Here is a 20,256-nt window from a genome sequence, read left to right as displayed (position 1 = left end):
TGTCTGTGATATCCAACCCCAAAGTGAATCACTTTGATGGAGTTCCCCTGCAGATAGCCAACAATGAAAAGAAGGTAAAGAAGGTGAGGGGTGTTCCTGCTCGCAGACCTTGGTCTGGGAGTCGATCTCAGAGCGGTACTTGGCCAGGATCTCTGCCACCGGCACTTTGTCTTCCTGAGCTGCCAGGTGCATGGGCGTCAGTCCGTTCTGTCAGACACACACAACTTGTACGTTATGCTGTACATGAATGACAGTCTGTTTATGACAGACAACTTGTACATCATGCTGTACAATTATCACATTCTGTTTCAGACAGACTGACAACTTATGTACAGCATTAGAGAACAGTGAAATTCAGCTGAATTACGGCAAGCAAATCATCTATATATCATGCTATAGAGTAGAAAAAACATCAGGTTAAAAACTGTCACATTAATGGCAGTTCACATACAATCATAAATTACTTAAGTGATTTTCTTCATTCTTATTTGAGGGTAAACACACATCTCTGCACACACAGAGATAAGCACACACATGCAAACTCTAGGTCTCATACACACACATATCCCTACAGAGGCATACACATGACCAGAACAGTACACTCACATGAGCTTTGGCATTGACGTTGGCATCTTTCTCCAGCAACAAGGACACGATATCGGTGTGACCTTCTTGGGAAGCCAGGTGAAGAGGAGTGAACCCGTTCTGAGGACATACAAGATTTAAGCTGAACACACAACCACATGGGATGTCCTTGTACCTCAAATCTACTAACATATGGAATCTTACTTTTTCTACAAGATTGTGTTGGGGAGAATTTTTAAAAACAGGGGATTATGCTTCTTCTCAAACAATAAGAAAGAATCGGAACTGGAATTGGAATTTATTCATTAAGGCCAAAGCCCCATATGAAGGGGTATGAACATAACAGAAAATAACAACATCATTCTTTTTTTTTATAGTATGGAAGAAAATAGTATAAATAAGCCAGGATATAAACATGAAAACATAGTGCTGAATTGGATACAACATAAGCAGTGATTATCAATATTACACAGTATAACAGTTATACCACATCATTGGTCATGAGCTATCAATTTCTCTTCTTTTGAATGCTTGGTATAAGAATACAGCAAAATTGTTTATTACAAGTTCATTTGTAACAGCCAGAAGTAATGAAAGTTTAAAGTAACTAGGGTTTTTATAATACCTGGCTGATATAAACTGAAATCTAAGATCAAGGGCAGAGCAACAGAGTACAAAATGAACCTCAGTCTCAGTGGCATTTGTGCATAAAGGGCATTTCATCATATTCACATTGTGTTCTTTGTATCTCACTATGTACCGCAATCTCAGAAATTCCAAATCAAAATCTTGTTAGCATATGCCTTACATATCTATTTAGATCAATCATAAGGTAAGGTTCTATGTTATGACTGGTTTTTAATTTTCTGTACTCTAAGAATCTATCGCTATCATTAATGTGACTATTCCACTTTTGCCAAGCACAATCGTCAAGTTTTTGTTTAAACAACTTTATAAAAAGAGTTAACACAACCCACCCCCTGATTTTCCCATACAAAAAAGAAACCATACGTCGCCTGTGTATGACAAACCTTAGAAGCCCAGTTTGCTTTTCCTTTGTTAGCTAAACCTAAAAGCATTTTATAGGCCTTGGAAGGTAGACTATGTCAGTTTCAACCAATATCGAATAACAGATGTGCCTGAGTTAATAGTTAATGGAAACCTGTCTAATGCGCCATAAATAAGATTGTTTGGTGTTTGTGTGCCGACTCCTTGGTATTTGTTCTAAAAGAATAGATGAACACTCTCTATTGCAGCAGAGGCTTTATCCAAACCCCACAGTTCTGCAACAATAAGAAAGAAAGAAAGAGATAACGTCAACTGCAAATAAAATCTGCAACACTAGATCAGACCTTGACTCCTGCAATTCATTTTAACACCACTATATGCTCTATCTTCTGTTGCCCAGAAAGATCAAACCTAATCCTCCGTCAGAATTAAAACCATCACACCTTCTAGTTGTCATTTAAACAAATGCTCACAAACTACCATTTTCTGTACCCTCTGTCAAATCTAAAACCATCACCCTTTCAGCTGACTTTAAGAAAAGCTCAAGCAACCTTCTGACAGTCTTTGATCTTGTCAAGACAGTCTCTGCCAGGAACTTTGGTTCAGGTTTTTATTTTTCAAAACATTATCACTGCTGCTTTGCAATTCTTCAGATAGTGTAGCCATCTGGCAGCACTGACCAACCCACAAGTTGACTGATAACATACCTTGGATTCACAGTTGGGATTGGCACCGTACTCCAAGAGTGTTGTGGCAATTTCCATCTGGTCCTTCTTGGCGGCAATGTGCAGCGGTGTGTACCCATTCTGAAAAGTTCCACACTTTGTCAAAAGTCAGTTCATGGTTTGTTTTCCGCACAGACCAAATGCAGTTGACAAAAAAGAAAACCTAAAACAAAGAATACTCTGTTCTTATACACCCAGGAAAGAACAGGAAATGCACACATACATACCCTAAACAGGAGATTCAGAGACAAGCAATTTGAGTGATTCAAGATTCAAATGATTTGTACATATATCCACTTTAAAATTTTTAAGATGGGCCAAAATAAATAATGAAAGGACGACCTTGGTGATTCTGTTAGTAAATGTACACTTCACCAGATAAAAAAAAAAAGGACTGTACAAGAATAACATGTTGTCACTTTGTGGGGACATGTACATGTCCCCATCTTTTTTTTTATGCATACACACACAACACACACAAACATTATACTGAAAACACACATGCCACACTCACATGCACACACTCAGATTTCCATCACTCTTTAAAAGGATTTCATCACCCTTAATTTCTATGGATGAGATGATAAAATGGTTCTATTCTGACTCCCTCACACACACACACACACACACACACACACACCTTATGAGACATATACATGTCCAGAAAAACACACACACACAGTTACACACACCTAAAGAGACATATACATGTCCAGAAACACACACACACACACAGCCATTTCCAACCATTGTCACCAACATACATACACACACCACAAACTCCCCTTCTCTCCAGCTCACCTTGGCAGTGGCATGGGGATCAGCCTTGTTCTCCAGCAGCAGCTGTGCCACGTTGACGTGGTTGTAGTGGGTGGCCACGTGCAGCGGGGTCAGGCCGTTCTTGCCCTGCACGTCAGGGTTCGCATCCTTCTGCAGCAGCAGGCGGGCCACCTTGATGTTCCCGTATTTGGCAGCGATGTGCAGGGGTGTGAACCCCTTCTGTTGACAGGAACAGAGGAAGCGCTTTGTCAGCAGGCAAGTCAAGTTCTATTCTACCCTGCTCTGATCCTGTTGTGCAGATTTACATCATGTAGTGTTGTTCCCGAAGATCATGTCAGCACAACTGGCATTGGAGGAAGAAACATAATGAAGTTTCGCTTCACAGACAGCATTGATGGCCTGGCATGAAGTGAGCTAGAAGCCACCAAGCTTGTTAAAAGACTGGCTGAAACATCAACAAGATAATGGCATGAAAATCAGCCACCAAAATACCACATTAATGGCCTGCCACAACACCATCATCACTGCTGATATAATTGTCCAGGAAAAGAATCTTGGAATCATTCAACAGTTCTCCTACCTGAGATCCATCATCAGCAATGCCTGATCCCAACTAGAAATCCTCTCAAGAGTAGCAGACAACATCAGCACTGACTAGACTGAAATCTAAATGGAAGTACAACAGCATCTCCATGAAACACAAGATCAAACTCCTGCATGCACTGTTATATTCCATCTTCCTGTATGCAAATAAACAAACTGTTATGCCCGTAAAAAGTTACTTGCCTGTGTGAATGTGTGTGTGTGTGTGTGTGTGTGTGTGTGTGTGTGTGTGGTTGATTGAAACATGACTGAATGAGACAGGAAATGAATGATGAAGTGCCAAAAGGCAGCTCTCAGTCCGCTCTACCCAAGTAGGCAGCCTGTTGTGCAAATCACTCAATGTTGGTAAAGCGCTGAGAGCTTGGTCTCTGGCAAAAGATAAGCACTATATCCATATCATATCACACGAGACATGGACTCTCACAGCAGATTTCCAAAGAATTCAAGCCATGGAAATGAGAAGCTATTGCAAGATACTAAACATCCGAGACACTGATCACATCATCAGTGAAGACGTGTGCCAAATCATCAAGCAGCGCATTGGACCACATGAAAATCTGCTGATATCATTAAGAAAAGAAAACTATGCCAGTATGGCCATAGAACAAGATCCAATGACCTTGCCAAAACAATCCTCCAATGCACTGTTGAAGGAGGGAGAGCAAGAGGATGGACTGACAATATTGTAGCATGGTCAGGAAAACCATATGCAGAGACCCCGACTAAAACACTCGACCAACAGACCTGGAGGAATCTGGTGAACAGTTCTTGTATGCGGAGCCCCAATGACACTTCACAGATTTATGGGAGAAGAAGAAGCGTTGATTCTAATCAAAACTTCATTCCATGATATACGTCAATCAGGCCTATGAGATACAGACACATGCAGAAATGTTCAAAAGATGCATCAATGTGCTTAACACTTGACTTAGTGGTCCAAGTCTTCCAAGTCTTCTCCATTCAGCTCATGGCAAAATCAGCTTTCAGTAGGAGCCAGACACTGGCCTAAAAATCCCAAATAATGTGCCTGTGGTGGGGCTCAAACCCTTGTCTTCCAGTTTTCAATCTGTGATGCTAACCACTTCACTGCTGCAGCTGGTACTACAGGACATCCTTGCTAATTTTTTCAGTGATTCTGTATCAAAATGCCTCTCTGGCTGTTTGTTTTTTGTTCAGAGTGGCTGGCAGATTGGTTGTGGCCAATCTTTTCTTCTCCTCCTTTATAGAAATTGTCTTTATTCACTTCAAAAGCAAAACAGACCTAACAGACCTCGGGCAACAGAAAATTCTAAAATTCTTTAATTGCCTCACCTGAAGCAGGTGTTATCATTATCATTATTATCATTTTTACTATTATCATGAGCACTGAGACCTAATATTAAAAATAAACCATAGGCGTTTACAAAAAAGAAAAAAGAAAAAAAAAGTAAATAACAAAAAGGAAAAATTGTACAGAAGTTACTAAACATTATTGAATCATTCACCCCACTCCCACCACACAAACACACAGCACACACAAGCATGCTCGCACATACAAGTCATAGTACACAATCAAAAATACAACCTACAAATTCTGAAACTCTCAAACCCACTCACTCACTGATAATCCTTTTAGTTCATGCTGGTAAGGGATAAGCTGTTAAGAATTATTCAGGAGGGGAAAAGGTCGGTCTTCAGATTGGATTTGAAAGACTGCAGGGAAGATGAGTGACAGAGAGGCTGAGGAAGTTTTTTCCAAAGAGTGAGGGCTTGGTATGAAAAATTGCATTGGCCACAGGTTTTGGTTCAAACAGGGGTGATCCGAAGCATGTCAGAAGAATGGAATTGGCGTGAGGGTATGTAAGAATGAATGAGATCGGAAAGATACTGAGGACCAATAGTCTCAATGGACTTGACATTAATCTACAATTCCAATCAACAAGTCACAAAGGAATGGGGAGAAGGGAAGGTGGGAGGGGGAGAAACTGAAAGGGGGGACTGTAAAAAGTTACCTGTTTAATGTTATCGCAGGCAATGATTCACAAACACAGACATATGTACATACCCACCTACAAAAAAACTACACACTGACAAACACTCATACTGTCCCTTAAACACACACACACACACACACTCAAAACACACATACACAGACACATCACACAAATACACACACAGCACATATACACATAAACACACCCACACACAGTATCCCACAACCACTCCCACACAACACACACACCACACCCACACGAAACACACCCACCATCACAGTGCACACAGCCCCCCTGGCCCCACCCCAACCCTGCCCCCGGATGTTGTCTTCCCATCTCTTCTTCTGCCGTCCTCTTCTTCTGCCTCCTTGTACGGTGCCTTGTAGGAACGTTTTGGCAAGACCAGATGATCGGGAGATGTGTCCATACCACCTAAGTTTGCGTTTTTTCACTATGGACAGAAGGTCTTCGTAGGGTCCAATACTTTGCTTGATTCTGTTCTTCACTTCCGTGTTAGTGATGTGGTCTCTGTAGGAGATGCCAAGTAGTCTACGAAAGCATCTCATCTCGACAGCTTGGATTCTTCTCTAGATGTCTGCAGTCAGGGTCCAAGTCTCGCAGGCGTAGAGCAATATTGATATAACCAGGGAACGCATCAGTCTGATTTTTGAGCTGAGAGCGATGTTTTTGTTGTTCCAGATGGTGTTCAGCTTGTTGAGTGCCATTGTTGTTTGGGCAATTCTCGAGAGTACTTCTGGTTTAGATCCTTCATCTGACACGATTGCTCCCAGATATTTGAAGCTGTGGACTGTTTCGCAGTACAAAACCACCCACCTTGGTGGTGACATCATGGGAGGCTCCATGCTCCAGCAGGACCTGAGCGACCTCGTCATGTCCCTCCTTGGCAGCGATGTGCAGAGGCGTGTACTTGTCCTTGGTGGTGGCGTCTGCATCTGCCCCCATCTGCAGCATGAACACCACGTTGTCCACGTTGCCCAGGCGTGAAGCGATGTGCAATGGGGTCTGCTGCTCCTGTTCATAAAAAATATATATATATATATATATATATACATAAACAAGAGAGGCAAGGCCTTCAAGACTCACTTGTGATACACTTTATAAAAAAAAAAAATCTAATCGTTAAAAAAATGTGTTCTGTATTTGTTATTATAAAGCTTCGGATTAAAAGAAAAAAAAAAAGTCCTAACAAGCAGATTCAAACCCCATGTGTTCGGGTGACAAGAAACTGTCTTACCCATTACACTATAGTGGCTCCTTAGCTGACGTTCAAAAATATACCATTTAAACATGCTTTTTTTAAAGGGCGATAAATCAATTGCGGTATTCGCAGTGAGAACGCTGTTTAAATCATATTATTCTGGTGTATCTTGGGCATTCAAAAAATCTCTAAGGGCAATTAAAAATTATTTTTAAGTCCGCGGTAAACAGATGTGGCTATCACCACAATCACACTGCAACATTTCGCCGTTTTCTCTGGATCTAGATAGATGTACAAGTTTAGTTATACCCGGTTGACACGGTCAATTCAATTTCTCTTTTATGTTCATTCTAGTTTTATAGTTTTAAAGTTGATATGAAAATTTAGTATTTTGTTAAACTAATAACATGTAGAGCCAAGTACAAGTATTTCTAAACGTTGTATGAAGTGAAAAGGACTTCATTTTGAGAAAAGTCAAGAATTCAAGGGTATTAACTCTCATGGTTTATTATTTTTAACTGTGAATTCCAACTGATTCTGTGGATATTTTTATGGCAGTTTGGGGCATAATCCAGTAAGTGATGAGGCGTTCACAAATCTTTCTCTGAATAAATATTTAACGGTCTCCTTCTCCAACTTTCCATCACATGTTATCGTGTATTGTCGATAGAATATAGGATTGAACGGGCAGGTCAACAACTTGAAACAAAATGGCGTCGTTCACGTTCGCGAAGAATATGAGCACGTGCTTTGAACATGTATAAATATGTGTACGCAATTGATTTTTGCCCATGACTTTCAGGGCTCAGCCAATAGATCTATAAAGTCCAATCATCGTACTGATTTTAGTATTTTCCGAAAAAGAACACATGGGTGAATGAACATTGTGAAAGCCCTGTACACTGAGAGTAAAACACACAAACTTTTTATGTATTGAGTATAATTTCAAAATGTAATGTTCAAGATGAGAAAGATCAGTTTAAAGCAAATTAAGCCCCCTAGCATTAATTACAGATTAATTTCCCTTTTTTACTATCTGCACCAAAGACATGCAAAATAAATATAACTTCCATGCTTAGCAAAAGAAGTTCCTGTTTGAACAAAAAAGGATAAAAATGACTGCTCTTGTTGTTGTGTCAGAATATCAGATCAAAGTGCCAAGTTTAGAGAATAAAAAAAATATAAATATAACAGTAAATTCAGTTTGCATATAATTTGGCTTTTTTTTGTTGTTTTTTTTGTGCCCATCCCAGAGGTGCAATATTGTTTTAAACAAGATGGCTGGAAATAACTGAATTTTTCCTATTTTTATGCCAAATTTGGTGTCAACTGACAAGGTATTTGCAGAGAAAATGACAATGTTAAAGTTAACCACGGACACACAGACACACACACACAGACAACCGAACACCGGGTTAAAACATAGACTCACTTTGTTTACACAAGTGAGTCAATAAAATACTGAGCATGCATATTGATGAGACATGTAAACACTGATGAGAATATTCATTTCACACAATGTGACAGAAGAGATCTGTTAATACTGGTAAGAATTATCGGTCGGCTTCCATAGCTGAATTTGATGCACTGGTGACTCAAACACAGGACTGCATTGCTGGCCTAAAGGACTGGATGACTCTCAACAAGCTGCAACTAAATGATGATAAGACTGAATTTATGATAACCTGTCCAAAGAAGTTTTGTCAACATCCTTCCTTTCCTGACTCTGTTCTGATCAATAGCACACCTGTTTCACTTTCTCCTTCTGTTTGCAGTCTTGGTGTAATCCTAGCCAGTCTCTTTCCTTCCAACAGCACATTTCAAATATCTGTAAAGTTGCCTATTTGGAACTGTGTAGGATCAGCTCTATCCGCCACTATCTCTCAACCGATGCAACCAAGACACTTGTATGCTCTCTGGTTCTCTCAAGATTGGATTACTGCAACTCTCTTTTGGCCGGCCTTCCCAAATATCTGTTAGACAGACTCCAACGAATTCAGAATAACGCTGCCAGACTCATTGCAGAGCTTCTAAATTTGACCATGTTTCTCCTCTCCTTCAGTCTCTCCACTGGTTGCCTGTTTCTGATCGAATAGACTATAAGCTATCCACTCTGACCTTTTCTGCAGTCAACGGATCTGGCCCCAAGTATCTTTCTGAACTCCTCCATATCTATACCCCGTCTCGCCAGCTCTGTTCTTCCTCTGATACTCGACTTCTCAGGATACCTCACGTCAGAAGTAAGACCTATGGACACAGATCGTTTTCTTTTCAATCGCCAAAGACGTGGAACAAGCTCCCTGATAACCTCTGTCATTCTGATTCCCTCGCTTCTTTTAAATCTCGTCTCAAAACTCACCTTTTCCCTCAGCAGTAAGTTCAATTGTGGCAGGTCCACTTCCTTTGCATTAGCTGTGCTTGACTATGTGTGTATACATAAGTATGTGTACATAACTACATGCATGTATATGAATGTGTATTGTGTGTGCATGTGTTTATGTAAGTTTGTGCCTGCCTATGTGTGTGTATGTGTTAGGGTAGCTGTTAGATACACATGTATGTTAAAATGTATGTATGCAGTGCGTGCGTGCGTGCGTGTGTAGTCACATTTTGGTGTGTGTATGTAACATAGATGTAATGTTTTATGTTAACAAAAGCGATTTTGTAAAGCACCTAGAGCAGAATTCTGGATAGTGTGCTATATAAGTATCCATTATTATTATTATTAAGAATATTCATGTTATAAAAAGTGACAGAAAATACCTCTAAGTATTTGTGGGTAGATTTACACTAAGAAGATTTATCACACTGAGTGGCAGAAAAGGTATGTTAGTATCAATTCACATTTAAAGACAGAAGAGACCTGTACATGCTGATGAGAATGTTAACACATGTGACAGAACAGACCTGTAAAAACTGATGAGAAGATCTATACTGACAGGAGACACAGTAAATACAGATGAGTAGAGTTATACGAAGTGACAGAAGTGATCTGACAATAAGGCTGAGAATATTTTCAACATTGTTAAGTAGCAGATGAGATCCGTAAATACCAATGAAAATATTGACACCCACTGACAGAAACCAACTGGCGGTATGGACCTGATGCTTCTCCACCCATACAACAACTCCTTCATGCTATCATTTCATCACTCACTCTGGCTCTGGCATCCACGGTGGCCCCGTTTCTCAGCAGGATGCGGATGATGTCGGTCTGGTTGGCTCGTGCTGCCAGGTGCAGGGAGGTCTCTCCCCGCACAGTGGGGGTGTCAGGGTTGGCATTGTGCTGGATCAGGTAGATCACGATGTTCATGTGACCCATGAATGACGCCACGTGAAGTGGGGTCAGCCCAGACTGCAATGCAGAGAGAAACAAGATGAGGACTTTCAGAACACAGAAAAAATATTCAGGGAATCTTCCATTTAAGAAAAAGAAGAAAAAAGAAACAAGTCAAAGCAGAACTCGTGAAATAGTAACCATGTTAGCTTCATTAAAAGGCCTTTTCATCTTCTCTTACATTTGTGAGATGAAATTCACATGCACTAATATATACTACATTAATTTAATTATATATACAAAAAAATGTATATCTATGGACCTTTGCCATACCACTGTTATAGCAACTAACTGTCTTAAAGAAAGTACCAAGTTGGTGACAAAGAACACTGAAGTGTGGAACTGCCAATCATCAGTTATGCTGCTTCGATGCTTTTCCATATCAAGATATTTGTAATAAAAGCGTCTCTGTGTTTCAGAAAAGAAGGTTCTGGGAACGTGTGTGAAAGGTTTATTGCATACTATCTTACATTTCATACTAATACTTTCTGAATTTTTTTTAACTGTGGGATCAGTCATTTAAATGTCCCTAATCATTATCATTGTTGAAATACTGCTGCATAAAACCAGCAGTTGATAAAGTCAAGGGGAGGGTCCCTGGCTAGCTCAAACGAATGACTGCTAATTTCACTGTCAAATTGTTATGAGGTCAAATCACAGACACCCAGGATGAACATTTGCAATTTCTTGTGTTGTTTCTTTGATGTCAGTGTAGTGTTAGGTAGATCTCGTTCCCACACTTTCCAGAAGGTGATACTCATTGTTCCTGACATCTGAAGCATCAAACCCAAACGTAACTCACTGAAGTCAAGTGAGAGAAAAAGACAAGAGAATGGATGGAAGACACAGAAGCAAAAGGAAAATTGCCCCACCTCTGTGGTGGCATCGATAGAAGCCCCGTACTTGAGAAGCAGCTCAACCACCTTGATCCTGTTCTTCTTGCAGGCAATGTGCAGCGGGGTGAAGCCATTCTGGATGAAACAAAAACCAATAATGTAATACATTTGTGATAACTCACATCCCCCCCCACCACCCACCACCACCCACCCCGTGAAATTTCTGGTATTTTACATCTTCACACCCCATACACACACACACCTCAATTCATGGCTCTACTAACAATGCAAAACTGCATTTATTACCAGTTAGTAGTCTTGCTCTTGTGATCACATTTTGTCTACCTTGTTCATAATTCATGTTTGCACACTCTGTAATATAGTGACTCTTATTGTACATGTGCATATTTTCAATATACTTATTCTTTGTTCATGGGCTGCAACTCCCTTGTTTACTTGTATGTACACGAGTGGGATTTTACGTGTATGACCGTTTTTACCCTGCCATGTAGGCAGCCACACTCCGTTTTGGGGGGTTTCATTATACAATAAAGTATATTCTGGAGTATCCACTACTTTGAAATTCAAGAGTTGTTTTTTTGATGGAGTACAATTTCAAAGTATTCCACAATGTGTATGTATGTGCATTCAACCTGTTCTCTCTCTCTCCAATCATCTTTCCATCGGAAACACCATCAAACAAGTTATCACTGACACCCTAACTCACCAGAGCACGAGCGTTGGGTTCACACTTGCGGTCCAACAGCAGCTTGGCCGTCTTGACGTTGCCGCAGTGGGCAGCCACATGCAGGGGGGTCAGGTAGTCCTGAAACATAATGTTAATATCATAGTTAGAAAATGAAAAAAGAAACAGTTAAAGGTCCCATCACCTTTTACAGCTGTGTGGGAAGTGAAATCATATATTTACTGTGTCTAGGGCTTGGCATAGGAAGACAGGGCCTCTCCTTCACCATTTATACCTTCCCCGACCAATGTTAGGTATCCACCCACACCTGGATGGAGTGCGGAAAATCAGAATAAAGTGCCTTTCCCCAAGGACACAACACAATACTAAAACTGGGCCTTGAACCCTGATCACTGGTGAAGACTGGATCAGAAGTCTAATGCCTCACTGAGTTTGCCACAGCATGTCAACTTCACAGTGTATCACTCTTTTCATGCTACATTTTCATCTCCATTACTGCCATAATTAGTTTCATCTGGTCGCTATCACTGCACAAATAGATATTTAATTGTGAAGACTAGTTTATAAATGTGTTCCTATATTATACTCATTGCTGGCAAAAAATGTTCTTATCTCTTCCCGTTACAAAGGCTCAGTTCATAACAATAATAATAATAATAATAAAAAGAAGATTTGCCTTTGTAACAGGTAATTGGTAACACAATTCTCAAGCATATGCTCTCTCAATTTGGTTTGCTTCTGATATTAACAGACTGATAGCTGATAGCCATGGCAATGGTAGAAGATACTCACCACGGTGACCTCGTTGACATTGGCTTTGTGGTACAACAGCAGACGTGCACAGTCCACGTGGTCCCCTTGGGCTGACATGTGCAGAGGGGTCAGTCCATTCTGAAAACAATGGGGGAAAGCATGGATTTAAACAGCTTTTAAAACAAAAAGTTTATTTTTACGGATTTGGTTAGCTTGAATTTATACATTTCTTATTTCTTAATTCACTGACTTGATGAGCTTAGATTTACACAAGCATTTTTATTTTATTTCATATTTCATTGAATAGCTTTTTACTGTTTTGGTGATGATGATGATGATGATGATAATGATGAAATGTTCAGACACTAATCACAAAGCTAAGAGGCAAAGAATACTGACATAATGATAAATGAAAACAAAACATATACAGCAGTAATGACAGCAGCAAACTAATTCTAAATTTGAAAAATGTTTGCAAGTTAAAAAAAGAAAAGAAAAAAATATATAGGGTTCACTTTCAACAAAATGCACAAACATGCTTGCAAACACACTATAAAACACAGATAAAGCCACATATGTACAAACACAGACACTTAAACACACACTCAAACACACACACACACAGGTTTCCACACATCCCAGACACAGCCTCAACTCCTTCAACATCCAGAGCAGCCAACCTTGGTCTTTGACGAGTGCGGTGCCTCTTTCTCTAACAGCAAGTCCACCACAGCCTCATGTCCACTGCGAGAAGCACAGTGCAGGGGGGTCAACCCATCCTGTCAATGAAACACACACATCCTGACACAGGTGCATGAAACATACATCATAGTTGCTTACAAATGAATAAATTATAAATGCATACCGTTTAGCTAGAAAATGATTTTAAAAGATTTGAAACATAGTAAAATTACTGTTGCCTTCACCAAACACATCTATTTGATCAACAAGGCTTCTGTTGCTGTTGTCTTTTTGTCTTTTTCTTAAGTTGTTTGAAATTCAGACTGGTTGGCTACAAAGCAATTCAAAATATTAATAAGGCAGCATACATGGACTTTGGCAACTGAGAAATTCAAAAGATTAATAACAGCAAATAATCGTCATCTTCTTGAATACAGCTTTTTTACAAACAAGATTTCAAAATATCAATAAGGCAGCAATTAATTGTTATCTTCTTGAATACAGCTCTTTTACGCACAAACTTTCTGGGGAAAGGACAAATGTGCATACCTGCAACATTAGTAATCTTAAAGGTGCACTACAAATTATATGAATCAAGTTAGGATTGCTTCATCTTACCCTTAAAAAAGAATGCCAAAGAACACTCAGAGTTCCTTTCTGATACTTTGATTAAAAAGAAACCAATAAAATATATATAACACAAGTCCTCTTTTCAAGTTACAAAATATTCTATTCTCACACCATGACCATCAGCATAAATGCACATGCACACACACACACACACTGATGCATGCACACACACGCACATGCATGCATGCACGCACACATACACACACACACACACAAACAACACAGGCACAACCACTGACCCGTGTCTTTTCATCAATGACAGCCTTGTGATCCAACAGCAGCTGCACCATGTTGCTCTTGCCCCAACGTGAAGCAACATGGAGCGGCGTGATGTTGTTCTGCAATCACACTCACAGATATTACACACATGAGAGAAAGCAATAGGAAATACTGTATGTGACTTCTCTGAAAGCAAAGCAAATACTCAGACGCTAAAAACACGATAGAAGAAAGTATCTGATAACTCTGAAATCAACTCAAGTAAAAGCAAAAGACTCAAAGCTACTGAAATCAGAGAGTGGATGGTTATCTCATCAATCTTAAAACAAATAATACATTCTGCTCAATTCTAACCATGATAATATTCTTTTTATTAATCTTTTTACATCATTAAACCACCATTACTATACTGCTTTTCAAATCTCTTTTTTTTTAATCTTCAGATGAAGAAAGACCTCCTCGTACATTTTCTTTTCTTTTTTTTTTACCTCATAATGCTATCTTTTTCCCATTTTAATTCTTTCCTTTTAAAAAAAAATCCAACACTGATAAACTTAAATCAATAGAAAACATTGGTTTCACCATTAACACACCAATAAACTGATATCATGCTGTGCTGATCTGACAGGAATCCAGCTGCACTGGTTGGTCAGGGTCACAAATGCAAAATCAATACACTGAAATGATCAGCAATGACAGTTCCTGACACTACACTCAGCTATCTCACAGGACAGATCTCACAGAAATCAAAACCAACCACACAGAAGTCCAGACAAAACAAGTCAACATGAGATTGTAAACACACACCTTTGCTTTGAAGTTGACATCAGCACCTCTCTGTATCAGCAACGTGCTGACATTGGTGTTTCCATAGTGACTGGCAATGTGCAAGGGGGTGAACCCGCTCTGTAACCACCACAAAGACAAACTGGTTTTGAAAATCCATATTTGATTTGACAAGTTTTTTTTTTTAGTCACCAATGTCCATTTCCATTTTTTCTCCATAAAAAACACAGTAATGAAGACACACACACACACACACACATATATACATAAAAATTGAAAAAAAAAAGAAAAAAAGAGAGAGAGAAAATTTTTTTTCTGCAATCACATGACATATACAACATGTATCATTATATCATTATGATTATGGCTTCAGCTGAACATACCCATGGCGATGTAAAACATGAACTAATAAAACTCTTTTCTTCCTTTTCTTTTTTGAAGTCTGAACAAATTTTATCACATAAATAGTTAATTATACACATTCAAAATTGTACTGCCTGTGATTTCCATACTGAACATGAAAATCTCTGATTTAGTTGTGTTTTTTTCTTCTTCTTCTTCTTTTCTTTCAACACAATATGAGATATAAAAGTAATATGATAAAAACGAAACTGGTAAGTGACTACTGCAGATATTTTTTTCCATCTTGTGAAATGGAGTGGAAAACTTGTCCATGATACAGACTGAAAAATTTACAACACAAAACATATCATAACTGAAGGCAAAGTTAACAAAAAATATGGGAGAAGTGACAACAATAAAAAAAAAAAAAAAATAAAAAAAAGACAGAAAAAAACACACACATGTACACATGTACAGATATATGCATAAACATAGAGAAAATAAATTTGGAAAAATAAAATAACGCAAAAGTAAAATGAACAAAAAAAGAAGGAAAGTAACAGTGTTCCAAAGAAAACAAAGAAAACATTGGTGGTTGTGCTTTGGGCTGCTTCAACAGCCATGCCCTATTTGGCCTATTACTCCCAATTGAATCCTCTCATTTCGATTCCTCCACGCACCACCACAGGCTTTCATGAAAGTCCCAATGCCTGTAGTCCACAGGGTAATATTACTACAAATAGAATCGCAGCATTCAAAAATGTAGGTGAATAGAATGAACTGAAGTAACACTCATAGTAGATGGTTGAACTCAGTGAACAAAGAGATAACCACTCGGGTAAGACAGTTGAAATGAGGCAATTCCAAGATGATATTCAGACAAGGTGGTTGAATGGCGTGGTCAACAAGATAGTTCTTGGATAAAATGACTTTTATTAGAAAATAACAATTGAATGGGGTGGATGAAATTAGTAAGCGGATGTTTCTGATTTCATTGTAAAATATTTTCTGCTTTTTAAATGTCTTCCAAAGGCAATATCAATCTTTTTTTTCTTTTCTTTTTTTTTTATCATGAAAGAATTCAAAAATAATCATCCAAGATAACAACTTTGTCCATATTTTGTTACTGCAGATGGTAGTAATAAAAAAATCTTAAACTTAAAAGAGAAGAAAAGATACCACAAAACAAACAAAAACAGCAGAAGAGAAAAGTGTGCTGTGCAAGTTTTGAGTAGAGTGAGTGGAACATGCTACAATCACTGAAAACCAGACTGCACAGAAAATCATGCTGAAAATTAAAAGGTACAGACAGACACTGGCATGCCCACATGTGCATGAATACCACAAACACATGCACACAAGCATGTGTGCCACTGCATACAAAATCACCACACATATCCACACAGACATAAACACACATGATGGATAAAAAAAAAAGAATTCTGAAATACCAATAACACTAACAGAGAGATACAAACAATGTTCAAAATAAAAAGATATAGGAAAGACATATATATCACCTATCTTCAGCAAATGAACACACTGAGCACGACCAATATATATGTCTATTTTTTAAGATTGAAAAAAAAGGAGAAAATAATACCAATTAGAAAGAAAAAAATATTCTTATAAAATTCTGAGTAAGAGTTGATAGGAAAGACAGAATAAATGTATCTATCTTCAGTGGTTTTCTTAAAGAAGTTTTTTTTTTTTCAGAATTAATTTTGTCAGATGGATATCCTGACCACACTCTTCCAGAGAGGCAGATTACAAACAAAATATGATAACATGAATTAACCAAAACCTTCGTTTAATCTCTCCAAACTGACACCTATGAAGGCCTTTGACTGTGATGTATGTGCTTTTTTTTCTCTTTTTTATCACAACAGATTTCTCTGTGTGAAATTCGGGCTGCTCTCCCCAGAGAGCATGTCGCTATACTACAGCACCACCCATTTTGCTCACATACCGAACACAGAAAATTTGTGCTGATGCTTGCATTGAGCAATCTTGAATTTCGATAAACCAGCAACCTAACATTTTTTTTTTTAAAGAAAAAAAAAAAGAGCTCTATAGAAGCTTCAAAGTGAATCCACTGAATAATGAAATAAATGTGCTCTTTTATTTCTCTTTTGAACATGGGCCATTTTCATTGCAAACCGACCATCAAAAGGCATGGACAGCAAACATAATTAACAACCTGAATTAAGAGCGGTTTTGATTAAAAAAAAATTGTTTTTCAAAATAACCACTAAAGAGTATAATCATAAACTGACATGAGTGTGCAGATGTACATAAGTGTGATGTGTGTAAGCTGTGTTTAGAACACACATCCACATCTGTACAAGTGTTTGAGTGCTTCCACATATATACTAGACAGGTGTGTGCATAGATTTCAGAAGCATTTATCAATTTATACATCACATGCTTATCCAAGCATGCAACAAACACACATACGCATAAACATGCATACTCTCAAACTTGTAACCCGGCACATAAGCGAGCACACACATCACATAAAGAGCTGTATAGCTTGCCAAAACTTCTGTTATTTCAAGTGTCTGAGTAAAATATATTATAAAGACTATTTCCTTCACTTTCACAGTTCTACTTCTCCTCACCCAATGCCCTCCCCTCCTTCCTTTCCAAAATAATGCTGGTCCTCACAGGTAAGTAATTCATACCAGACTGAGCTTTCTCACTTCTAATTTCTTTAATTTTTTAATTCTGATGAAACAAAGACTAAAAAAACAAATGGAAACTGATGGCAGACTTAAACTGACACCATTTTCAAGACGCCCCAATACAGTGCAGTTGATTTTATCCATGCATTAGTGCATTGTGACAATGAAAAAAATACCAATTTTGTATCCTTTCTTTAAACTATTAATTCATAAAGCTGCTTATCCTTGCAAATTGATTCTCTTGAAAAGAACTATTATTGGCTCTGTGTAGCTCCTGTTTTAGTATTCATAAAACTTTGTTTGACTTAAATGAATTTGAAACCAACTCTTTGAAAATTCTGGTTTCCGATCCTCCATGATAATTAAAATAAAAAAAAAAAAACCCAAACAAAACTGATCAAGATGGACCATTCTGGCAAAAAAAAAAAAAAAGAAAAAAAGAAAAAAAGAAAAAAAAAAGGAAAAAAAAGGGGGGATGGGTGGGGGTGGGGTGGGGGTCGCAGGGGTGGGTGGGGGGGGGGGGGGGGGGGCAGGTGGGTAAATCAACTTGAAGCCACATCAGAAAATCTTATAATCTACTCTCCAGCCTGCAAACCAAAATACAACACAACATTTAGGGCCACAACACAATCTCATAAAACATATTATAACAAAAAAAAAGTATCTACCATCGCTTAAAAAACAGAAAACGGAATCACACACGTATCAAAAGCCTGTAGGAGGGAAACCAAGACATCCAGAAGAAAAGAACACTGGCCAAAACTATAGTAACTGAAAACAAACCTTGGTGGTGTCGTTAACAAGACCTCCGCTCTATGTGGGGCATGAAAAGGCAGACAAGAGTGGGTGGTTAGTAAAAGACACCAAGTGAAATGTCAGCAGTTATCAAACAACTTTGTAAATACTGTTTTATGCATAAAACCTCTGTATAGATTTACAATCACAGCAATCCAGGATAAAAAATGGTATATTTACCTGTCAGAGATTCGATCCCTGACAAGTGTTTAGGTTCCTTTTAACTTTCTTTATCAAACATTCACTGTTTGACTCTGCAGACTAACATTGCAGCTGCTTATGGATGCTGTCAAAGAATGGACAAAAATCAGATAGCCAAAGACCTAACATTTAACATCTGACTGTTTATAGCTTAACATTTCAAATCATTTGCTGGTAAGTGTCAACATGAAGATGGCAAACTTGTTGACAACTGTATCCAAGCTCGACAAGAAAATGATTATTTACATCAGGTTGCCATTACAGATGTCCAGTCCACACATTCACAAATTGTTTGTACAATACATACTTATCCACCGCAAGCATTATCACTGTGATATTCATTCACCTTGGTCTGCAGGTCCACGTTGTTCTGTTCATTCTGCAGCAGCAGAGCGGCAGACTTGACGTCATCCTTCTTGGCGGCAATGTGCAGGGCCGGCAGTCTCACCTTGCCCTTCGTGTCATGCTCCAGCAGCACGCTCACCACCCGGTCATGACCTTGTTGCAGTGCCACCGCCAGGGGAGTGAACCCATCCTGTATAGGGAGGGAACAACCACTGCATGAGCTAATTCTGATTCATCTTCGTGCAATCAAATCCTCCAAGGATTTCTTCTTTTTTCCAAGAAATTATTGAGGAAGGGGGAAGGCGGGGAAGACAGGGAAAAAACAACAACAATGGACTGCCAACATTGTAGAATGGATGGTTAAACTGTTTGTCGAGACCCACACACAACTGACAGACCCGAAGGCATCTGACAGACCCAAAAGAATCTGGTTGACAGTTCTTCAGTAGGGCACCCAAACAACACTTCACAGAATAAAGGCAGAAATGAAGAGGAGAAGAGGAAAAAGGGAAGAGAGGAGTATCATCTACATGACTTGTGGCATACACTATATGGCCATCTCATCCTATTTTACAACCAGACCCATCCAACTAATTATGATGATGATGATTATGATGAAGATGATAATAACAAATTCATTATCATGAAAAGAAAAGAAAAAAACCCAAACTAAATAAAGCAAACATAAAATAATAAAATCATAGAGGGCTACAGAGCCCAACAAAAGTGGCTCCTTCTTACCTCAGTAGCCAGGCTCTGGTTGGCCCCGTTGGTCAGAAGGAAGCGAACCACCTCAGCATGCCCCTCTTGTGCTGCCATGTACAGCGGTGTGAAGCCAGCCTGAAACGCACCAAAACACAGTCATCATTGCTCATAAGCTTTCCTGCCTCATGTATACTTCCACACACACACACATATGAACATATGCATGTACACACACACACACACATGCATGTGGGCGTGCGCGCACACATACACACACACGCACGCACATCAAACACACACATAACAATGTATGCATGTGTTCACCCACAACTGAGAAACATAA

The 20,256-nt window shown here is 38.8% G+C and overlaps 1 protein-coding gene across 44 annotated transcripts in view; it reads right to left on the bottom strand.

Moving 5' to 3' along the window:
• The window catches only part of LOC143289416 (uncharacterized), a 198,891-nt gene that overhangs the window by 140,004 nt on the left and 38,631 nt on the right, over positions 1-20,256 (bottom strand). For 42 of the 44 annotated variants that reach the window (XM_076598412.1, XM_076598537.1, XM_076598544.1 and 39 more), the window contains exons 5-19: positions 19,950-20,048; positions 19,210-19,398; positions 18,651-18,680; positions 14,863-14,961; positions 14,076-14,174; positions 13,206-13,304; positions 12,565-12,663; positions 11,794-11,892; positions 11,103-11,201; positions 10,051-10,248; positions 6,509-6,706; positions 3,120-3,317; positions 2,301-2,399; positions 607-705; positions 109-207 (exon numbers count right to left, since the gene is read on the bottom strand). In XM_076598412.1, the coding sequence (XP_076454527.1) occupies positions 109-207; positions 607-705; positions 2,301-2,399; positions 3,120-3,317; positions 6,509-6,706; positions 10,051-10,248; positions 11,103-11,201; positions 11,794-11,892; positions 12,565-12,663; positions 13,206-13,304; positions 14,076-14,174; positions 14,863-14,961; positions 18,651-18,680; positions 19,210-19,398; positions 19,950-20,048 (1,803 nt within the window). The remainder of the gene's footprint in view (positions 1-108; positions 208-606; positions 706-2,300; positions 2,400-3,119; positions 3,318-6,508; positions 6,707-10,050; positions 10,249-11,102; positions 11,202-11,793; positions 11,893-12,564; positions 12,664-13,205; positions 13,305-14,075; positions 14,175-14,862; positions 14,962-18,650; positions 18,681-19,209; positions 19,399-19,949; positions 20,049-20,256) is intronic. The other 2 variants (XM_076598426.1, XM_076598707.1) reach the window with 1 other exon arrangement.

Source organism: Babylonia areolata, chromosome 1, assembly GCF_041734735.1.
Source record: "Babylonia areolata isolate BAREFJ2019XMU chromosome 1, ASM4173473v1, whole genome shotgun sequence".
In the NCBI taxonomy this organism is placed as follows: domain Eukaryota; kingdom Metazoa; phylum Mollusca; class Gastropoda; order Neogastropoda; family Buccinidae; genus Babylonia; species Babylonia areolata.
This window is presented reverse-complemented; position numbering and strand designations above follow the sequence as displayed.